At 45.0% G+C, this 9,567-nt stretch overlaps 1 protein-coding gene across 1 annotated transcript in view; it reads right to left on the bottom strand.

Annotated features, from left to right (window-relative positions):
• Positions 1-7,959: 7,959 nt before the first annotated feature.
• The window catches only part of HSPE1 (heat shock protein family E (Hsp10) member 1), a 3,487-nt gene continuing 1,879 nt past the window's right edge, over positions 7,960-9,567 (bottom strand). The window contains exons 2-4 of the mRNA XM_006767119.2: positions 9,332-9,496; positions 8,233-8,322; positions 7,960-8,132 (exon numbers count right to left, since the gene is read on the bottom strand). Of these exons, the coding sequence (XP_006767182.1) occupies positions 8,082-8,132; positions 8,233-8,322; positions 9,332-9,496 (306 nt within the window). The 3' untranslated portion in view covers positions 7,960-8,081. The remainder of the gene's footprint in view (positions 8,133-8,232; positions 8,323-9,331; positions 9,497-9,567) is intronic.

Below are 9,567 nucleotides of genomic sequence, written 5' to 3'. Positions count from 1 at the left end.
TTGCATGCAGTTATTACGGCGGCGTTAACAGCACCAAGGGTTAGGACCTAACCGTTAGGTGGTGGAGTCAGACCAGTTCAGCAACCTCCCTACTTGAGTTCCGGCTAAGAAAGAATTCAGAGGCAAGACTCAAAACTATACCAGCGTCTTTTTAGAAAGTCACAGAGATAGAGGCAATGGGCTTCAGAAAACAAGTTACCCAGGCAAAAGCAGGGCACTTGGGGCGTAGGAAAAAGAGAGAGGCAAGGAAAGGGCACCTGGGCGAAGGGGGTGGAGAAAGGCCGGGAGTGTTCCTTAAAGATCGCCTCATTCGTTCTCCTTGAGGGTATCTGGAGGCCCCTGGGGAGGATCCCAATAGGGGATGTATCAGCTTTCCCGGTGTGCCCTTCAGGATCACTGTGGATCACTGATTGACCAACACCAGGACAGGGAGGGGGTCATTAGTCAATGCAGCTGGTCCTGATGTCAGCCATGGCCTGGCTTCTTTGGTTTTGCTGCTTTTCTGGGCCTGGAGCTGAAACACAACTGAGGTCTAGATGTATTTGATGAGGGTCCACATCTCATTGTCTTGGGGGCTCAATGTTTATGGGCTATTTTCTGGCCTCCTTGTTGGTTCCTCCTCTAAGGGTCTAACCCACATGACTAGCAACATGGCAGGGAGGAAAGGTCAGGGGAGGAACTGAACTGAATGACCAGTGATGTGAAAGGTCAGAGGATCTAAACCGCATGACCACCAATATGCGAGGGAAAGAAAGGTTTTCCTGGAGACAAGGTCCTTGTTTTCCCATTTTGCCCCTCGGCACCCGGGGCTTTCCACCTGGTGACCTTCTGTACTTGGCCCATGCTCCTTGCTCTGCTCATGTCTAACCGCCTATCACATAGTAATACGAATATATTTAAAACTAGAAGCCCCAGCCCTGACTGGTGTGGCTCAGTGGATAGAGCGTCAGCCTGCAGACGGAAAGGTCCCCCGTTCGATTCCGGCCAAGGGCATGTACCTTGGTTGCAGGCACATCCCCAGTAGGAGGTGTGCAAGAGGCAGCTGATCGGTTTCTCTTTCATCGATGTGTCTAACTCTCTATCCCTCTCTTCTTCTCTGTGAAAAATCAATAAAATATATTTTAAAAATACATACATACATACATACATACATACATACATAAAAATAAAACTAGAGGCTCGGTGCAGGAATTTCATGCACTGGGGGGTGGGTCCTTCAGCCAGGTCCTTTGGGGGATGTCCGACTGCCAGCTTAGGCAGTCCAATTCCCTCAGCCGGCCCTGCTCTGATTGGCCCCAATCAGGGCAGGCCAATCTCCCACCATCACCTCCTCCCAACAGGCTCAGCCCTGATCTGCCCCAATTGGGGCCAGGCCAGCCGGACCCCACCTGTGCATGAATTTGTGCAGTGGAACTCTAGTCTATATAATAAAAACCTAAGTGACCATTATGGTGGAACGACCAGTGCAATGATGTGCACTGACCACCAGGGGGAAGACACTCAATATAGGAGCTTCCCCCTGGTGGTCAGTGTGCTCCCACAGGGGGAGCGCTGCTCAGCCAGAAGCTGGGGCTCACGGCTGGCGAGCGCAGCGGTGGTAGCAGGAGCCTCTCCTGCCTCCACAGCGGCGCTAAGAAAGGAACAGCAAGCAGTAAGGAGTGAGGGGTTCCAGACTGCAAGAGGGATGTCTGAGTGCTGGCTTAGGCCCGATCCTTGCGGGGAGTGGGCCTAAGCTGGCAGTCGGACATCCCTCTCGCAGTCTGTGCACAGGTGGGGTCCGGCTGGCCCGGCCCCAATCGGGGCAGATTGGGGCTGAGCCTGTTGGGAGGAGGTGATGGTGGGAGGTTGGCCTGCCCCGATTGGGGCCCATCAGGGGGTATTGGCTGTGGGCAATTGGCCCTGGGTCCCACCCCCAATTGGGGGTTGGGGGGCCAATTGGGGGCAGGCCAGCCATGGGGAGGGACTGTGGGTGGCAACTAGCTGGCCCTACCCCCAAATGGGGTGAGGGGTGCCGATCCGGGGCCAGTGGTCTGGGGGAGGGGCCATAGGTGATTGGCTGGCCAGCCCCACCCCCTATTGGGGCGGGGGGAGCTATCGGGGCGGGGCTGGCTGGCGGGGAGGGGCTGCAGGCCTATCTCTGTGGGAGGGGCCGATGGGGGGCAGGGCTGGCTTGGGGGGAAGCGGGTGGGGCGTTTGGCCAGTCAGCCCTGCCCTTGATCCAGGTGGGAGAGTCCGGTAGTGGGCAGTACTTATTAAAGGATACTTTTGAGAAGAGTAACTGGGAAGAATGGGAAAAGAGCAGGTTTGAACAGAGGAATAAGTAAAGCTGCAATGCTGGCCAGGGATCAGCCTCAGCTAACCACATAGAGAGCTCTTGGGTCAATGGGGAAAACAGAGACATATGTACCTGATGGGGCTGGTTCGCTGGCCACAGTGGGCCTCATAGCCACCAGTCATTATGGTTATTACAGTGTTACGGTCGCTGGCTTTTTATATATACAGATAAGTCAACAGTCAACCAATATATATACGGTGCCCCCCAAAATGTATACACACTGAATAATTATAATGGCAGTATCTATTAAAATACATTTCATTTTCAAAATTGAGCTGTCAGCTGTTAAAGTGTGCATACATTTTAGGGGAAATATATATGAAACCCTGTCATGTGAAAACATGGATGAACCTTGAGCACACTGTGCTAAGTGAAAAAAGCCAATCATAAGTCAAATACTGCATGATTACACTTACATGAGGTCAGTATCTAAAAGAGTCAAACTCTTGCCTGACTGGTATGGCTCAGTGGTTGAGTGCCAACCTATGTACCAATGGAATGGTGACAGGAGGTCACCATTCCATTCCTGGTCAGGGCACATGCCTGGGTTGTGGGCTTGGTCCCCAGTGGGGGCTGCGCAGGAAGCAGCCGACCAATGATTCTCTCTCATCATTGATGTTTCTATCTCTCTCTCCCTCTCCCTTCCTCACTGAAATCAATAAAAAATTTATTAAAAAAATAAAATAGTCAAACTCTTAGAAGCAAAAAGTAGAATGGTGGTTGCCAGAGAAGGGGGAGAGGAAACAGAAAGTTAATTAATGGACATAATGTTTCAGTTAAGCAGGATGAAAAAGTTCTAGATATCTGTTGTACAACAATGTGCCTATAATCAACAATATTACAGTTAAAAATCTGTTGAGGGTAGCCCTGGCCAGTTTTTCACAATGGTTAGAGTGTCAGCCCTTGCACCGAAGAGTCTCAAATTCAATTCCTGGTCAAGGGCACGTGCCTGGGTTTCTGGTTCGCTCCCTATCCCCTGGTCAGGGGGCATGTGCAGGAGGCAATCAGTTGATGCGTCTCTCACATCTATGCTTCTCTTTCTGTCCTTCTCTCTCCCTCTGCTTCCTTCCTCTCGCGCTCTCTCTGAAAAGCAATGGAAAAATATCCTCTGGTGAGGATTTTTAAAAAATCTATTGAGGGTAGATCTCATATTAAGTGTTCTTGCCACAATTAAATAAAAAATGAAAAATATCCTATTTCCAAATTTTTAAAATAAATTATTTTTGTAACATATACATTCTGAAACAATAAAAGAAAAAAAACCATAATCTTAATAATGATAATATTTGTACAATAGAATAGTTCCCTGGTTAATTTTAATTTCAGTTTCCTATTGTTTTTGTGTAGAATATGGAAGGCAGACTTTGAAGTCAGAAAAATCTGAGTTCAATTCCTACCTATGATTTAAAATTTCTGTCACCTTGAACAAGTTCCTCTATTTCTCTGTACACATAAACCCATGAGGCAAAGAGTATCTGCCTCACAGGGTTGCTATGATTAAAATTAAGCAAGATGACATGTTAAGTGCTAGCACAAATGCCTGGCAAGCGCTCAAAAATTATATTATGAAAACTCCAGTTAGAATTATACCTAGTTTGTTTACCTTTTACCATCATTATTATTTTTCTGTTGAACAAACAGTACATAACATATTGTTCTGAAACCTAGTCCATGCCCACAATTATTTTGGGTCTTTCTCGTGTCACAATTTTTTTGCCTATTCCCAACAGAATCTTAGCACGAAATTCTTTCTTTACCAATTCTGCTAAACCAGCATCACAGGACTATTTCTGTGGTGCAAAAAAACAAAAACAAAAATTTAAAAAAAAATTCTCTCATCCTTCTGATTTAGGTTATGAATAGAGCTCTGACATTTGAAGTACACCAGGTTTGGATGAACCAAGGTTTGGAAACTGTCATCTTAGATCTCAAAACTCTTGTACTTACTTGGGTCTTCAGAAAACACACTTGGGGGAATGGGACAGCCAGGGCCTTTGGCCTAGATTCCTAAGTCTGCAAGTTACCAGCCCCATGGCCTTGAACAAGTTTCTTCATCTCTTCCCACTCAGTTTTCTCACTGATAACAGAGGGAAACCAGAGCTTACAAGGTTAGGATCTGCAAAGCCCATTATCTAGCTTTGCACAGTAGGAAACCGATGACCCACTTGGGTGCTGTAAAAGTAGAGCTTTTAATCGTAATTCTTGTACCTAAATAAAACAAAAGTTAACCCTCAGGATAACAAATGCCACTAAATGCCTTGCACATAAACGCAAATACCTACATTTACTACTTTACTGATAGAAGCATTATCAAAAGCTGAAACCATATTCCATGCCATTTACTTCATTTAGATTTCAATTTTACAAGGAAAATATGGGACACAACTTTTTATGTTTTGGAACCCAACTTTTTTTAAAAAATATTTTTTTATTGATATCAGAGAGGAAGGGAGAGGGAGAGAGACAGAAACTTCCATGGTGAGAGAGAATCATGGATCGGCTGCCTCCTGCATGTCCCTCACTGTGGATGAAACCTGCCACCCAGGCATGTGCCCTGACCGGGACTCCAACCCCAACCTCCTAGTTCCTAGGTCAACGCTCAACCACTGAGCCACACCAGCCAGGCTGGGACACAACTTTTAAGACATGATCAGAATAGTTAATAAGAAACTCAAATAAATTTGATCACCAACACAGAAATATCTCATAGCTGATTTTAGGGGGTGGTATTCAACTCGAGTAGGATTGTCTGGATTCAGATCTTAATTCTCCCTAGCTGCTAGAGCTAAATCAAGCTACTTATCCAGTTCTGTGACTCAGTTTCCTATTTGTTAAATTCAACAAACTATGTATTAGATACCTACTAATTGCCATTTACACACACACACACACACACACCCTTCCCATGCCAGTGGTTACCACCAGGATTGAAATATGTATTGAATGCTTAGAATTAGCTGACAAAAGTAGCAGAGTCCAGAGAGGATGAAGTTTCAGACAGTAGCAGCTGGAGGTTGACTACCTAAATCCAATTCCTGGCTTTGCCACTTCCTGCTAGGTGATCTTGGCTATCACTGGACCACTCTGTGCCTCATCTTCCTCATGGATAAGAGGAGAATGATAGTAGCCTAGCTCATAGGGTTGTTGAAAAATTAAACCAATTGATATATGCAGAGTACCTGCAACAGAAGCCAGAACCTAGAAAATGCTCCTGACGTGTTAACTGTAATTTTTATCACACTGTGCCTATCCCGGCATATAGAAGGCACTTAGCCAACGGTTGCTATCATACACCTTGCCTTGGATTTTTTTGGCCAAGTAAATTATATGGTAGTATTAAATTTTTTCTTTTAATCTTTTTGTTGAAAGTATTACCTGGGCCCCCCCCCCCCCCATTAACCGCTTCCAGTCCGCTCCCGTTCTCCCCTGGCCCCTCCTGTATTAACATTTAAAAACTGGAAATGTTCATCAAATTTTTTTTTAAAATATATATTTTATTGACTTTTTACAGAGAGAAAGGGAGAGGGTTAGAAACATCGATTAGAGGGAAACATCCATCAGCTGCCTCCTGCACACCCCCCACTGGGGATGTGCCCACAACCAAGGTACATGCCCTTGACCAGAATCGAACCCGGGACCTTTTAGTCCGCAGGCCAACGTTCTATCCACTGAGCCAAACCGGTTAGGGCTCATCAAATTTTTATAAATATAAAACTTAGTATGACACTAGATTCCACAAATGAATTATAGTTCAATATAAGCTTTATAGTTAGGTTGCTAGTCGACTTAAAAAAAATGTTTTGTTTTACAGAGGGAAACATTGATTTGTTATTCCACTTATTTGTATATTCATGTTACTTCTTGCATGTGCCCTGACCCGGGATTAAACCAGCAACCTTGGCATATAAGGACCATGGCTCTCACCAAGCGAGCTCTCTGGCCAAGGCTTGTTGACTTGACCTTTTTAAAATGTTTTTTAGACATTTTCATTGTTCAGCCTCTCCTAGGAGTTAAATTTTACGCCACTCAGCCTGGAATTTCCTAACCAACACCAGTGAGGGATGAAGTTCTAGACCTGGACCATAAATGCCCCTACATGCTTCTCTATGCAGTGGCTCCAACCGTCCCAGGACAATTGGGCTAGTAGGTAGTCTGGGACGCTAAGTGATTGTGTGTAGCGGTGCCCTCCCCAGCTCACCTCACTAGACCCTAACGTGAAAATATGAACAGTGGTACTTTTAGAAGTGGAAGCTGTCACCCCAGCGGAACTGCCTTGCAAGTCTCACTCTTCAACCCTTTAGAAAGTTCCAAGTGGGCAAATGAACCTTTGTACTGGGCCCAAAGCAGTTTTTATTCCAAGCTGTTTGCAACGCTACCAAAAAGCAGACCTCATACCTCATGAACATTCTAGAATTAGCATCATTGTTAGCTTACCTGCACCTGCAGAAATCCCTTCCTTCTGTTCAATTATTCACCTCCTTTTGGAACACCATTTGGGTTTGTCTGAACGGGTACACAGCAGCTTTGTGCACAGAAGAGTGGTTCTATGGCAAATCTCACAGGGTGATCTGATCATAAAATCCTAACTGGGCAGGTCACGGTGGGTGGTCACACCCCAGGCATAGAATAGGAAAAAGGCCTATCTTCGCCTAAGCAAGCCGTCTTGTGTCTGTGCATCTAAATAGATCAACACACCTTTGAAACGCTTCTTTTCAAACTCTCTTCTAAAGCCAACCACCCTCAAGACCAGTCTTAACTATTCTGTAATCCAATCCCATTCTTGTCTTCTCCCACCTTCATGTAATCTTCCTTACTCTCCAATGCATTAAAAAACCCTGCAAACTACCATTCTGGGAGTATCAACTCTTATAGGTTTGGATGTTTCTTTTTTTAAAAAATATATTTTATTGATTTTTTACAGAGAGGAAGGGAGAGAGATAGAGAGTTGGAAACATCGATGAGAGAGAAACATCGATCAGCTGCCTCCTGCACATCTCCCACTGGGGATGTGCCCACAACCCAGGTACATGCCCTTGACCCGAATCGAACCTGGGACCCTTCAGTTCCCAGGCCGACGCTCTATCCACTGAGCCAAACCGGTTTTGGCTGGATGTTTCTTATGTCAATGGATTCTGTTCTTTTGCATCTCAAATAAATGCCTATTGCCTCTCAAAGAAAATGTAACTGCCGAAACCGGTTTGGCTCAGTGGATAGAGCGTCCGCCTGCGGTCTGAGGGGTCCCAGGTTCAATTCCGGTCAAGGGCATGTGCCTGGGTTGCGGGCACTTCCCCAGTGGGGGATGTACAGGAGACAACTGATCGATGTTTCTCTCTCATCGATGTTTCTAACTCTGTCTCTCTCCCTTTCTCTCTATAGAAAAATCAATAAAATATATTTTAAAAAAATGTAACTGTAAATTCATGGCTTTATATCAGTATCAAATATTTATGTACCAAGGCTAAATTCAATGTGAAAACTGAAAGCCTTGGTTCCCAGAATTCTCTGCAGGTTACTTAAGAAAAAAGCATAAACTAGAGAACCCTAAAACCATTTATTCATATATTTTTATTTGGAAATGTTTGTATCAGTACAGTGAAACTAAATTTTAAAAGACACTGGATGTCATCAGTTTGGATATCATTAGTTTATTATAAAAGAGACACGGAAATTATTTACATGATGAAAGATTTCAGAACTTCAATGGAATGGGCAGCTTCACATGATGCCATCTCAATAGTGATTTATTTCAGTCTACATACTTTCCAAGAATGTCACCATCTCTAAATAAGAAATAGTCCTGCAAATAGAGAAACCATTAGTTAAGGGAAAAAAAAAAAGCAAACATGTAACTTTTTAAAATTACTAAGTTTTTAAGAAAATACATTAAGTTTACACACCTTGTCGTCTATAACTACTTTGGTGCCTCCATATTCTGGAAGAAGAACTTTATCTCCAACTTTCACGCTAACAGGTTGAACCTCTCCACCCTTCAGAAAATAAGGATATGCATTAGCAAAAACATCTAGCTCACAAACATTCACACCTAACTGGGGTTAATCAAATTTGCTCCCTCAAGCCAAGTGTTGAAAAAGGACTTGGTAGTGAAGTGATATGGTATCTACAACCTTAGTTCTTCACTCCAAGGTATCACCGGAGAGTTAGTTACATTTTGAAACAATGCCCACACGGTGGCTTAAACTAAAACCTGACTTCAGTGTAAAAGTTCAAGAAGTTATACAGGGAAAAAGCTAACTTAAGCTAATTTTTTAATGGTTAAATATTAACATAACCTATGGACCGGACCGTTTGAAATAAGCCCGTTTTTAAAACCATGTGCACACGGGCATGTTTAATTCAGCATTCAAAAATGTTAAGAAAAACGTCCTGAGTTGGAACAGACTGCTTTGGGATTCAATTTCCAGATCTGGAGAGAGACAGGGACTGAAGCGCAGGGTTCGCTTCCTACAGGCTTCCTATTCCTGGCTCCTTGCTAGAACTTTCTTGCAGGCAACTTGCAACAATGCAATTCCCATATTTGACCCCAAGGGCATTATCTGTGTATTCAGGGTGACACTTGGAGAGACTGAGATCTAACCAGTTACCTGGAGGATACCTGGAAGGCACAGTGCAACCTGTTAGCTTCACAGGTAAGCCAAGTAAGGGAAAAGGTGTGTGTGTGTGGGGGGCGGGGGAGGGGGCGTCAGGTACGGCAGCCTCAGAGTTAGAGAGAGTAGCCCGATTCTTAAAGGCCCGCCTTCAGCAATAGCAAAGCATAATTCTGTTTTCATCTTCTCCGACTCTCCACGTAAAAACGAGCAACTTCATTTTACGATCATTTTCATTAAAGAGCCAGATCAGACGGGACAGAACTAAGAAAACGACCCGAAAACAATACCAGCTACTTAAAGGGCTACTTTTAATAACAACCAAGGATTTATCTTCCCTTCCACTTCACACACACACACACACGACAGCTCCAACTTAGCTCCGGTTTACCTTTCCCTTGGAGCCGGACCCCACGGCGACGACGGTGGCCTGCAGCACCTTCCCCTGGGCCTTCTCCGGCAGCATGATGCCCCCCTTGGTGACGGTCTCCGCGGCGCTCCTCTCCACCAGCACGCGGTCGAAGAGGGGGAGGAACTTCCGAAAGGCCTGTCCTGCCTGCGGGAGGGAAAGGCCCGGTGGGAACAGCGGCCGTGGCCATGCCGTGCACAGGCCATGCCTCGGCGAAC

This window comes from Myotis davidii, unplaced genomic scaffold (assembly GCF_000327345.1).
Source record: "Myotis davidii unplaced genomic scaffold, ASM32734v1 scaffold221, whole genome shotgun sequence".
NCBI classification, from domain to species: domain Eukaryota; kingdom Metazoa; phylum Chordata; class Mammalia; order Chiroptera; family Vespertilionidae; genus Myotis; species Myotis davidii.
This window is presented reverse-complemented; position numbering and strand designations above follow the sequence as displayed.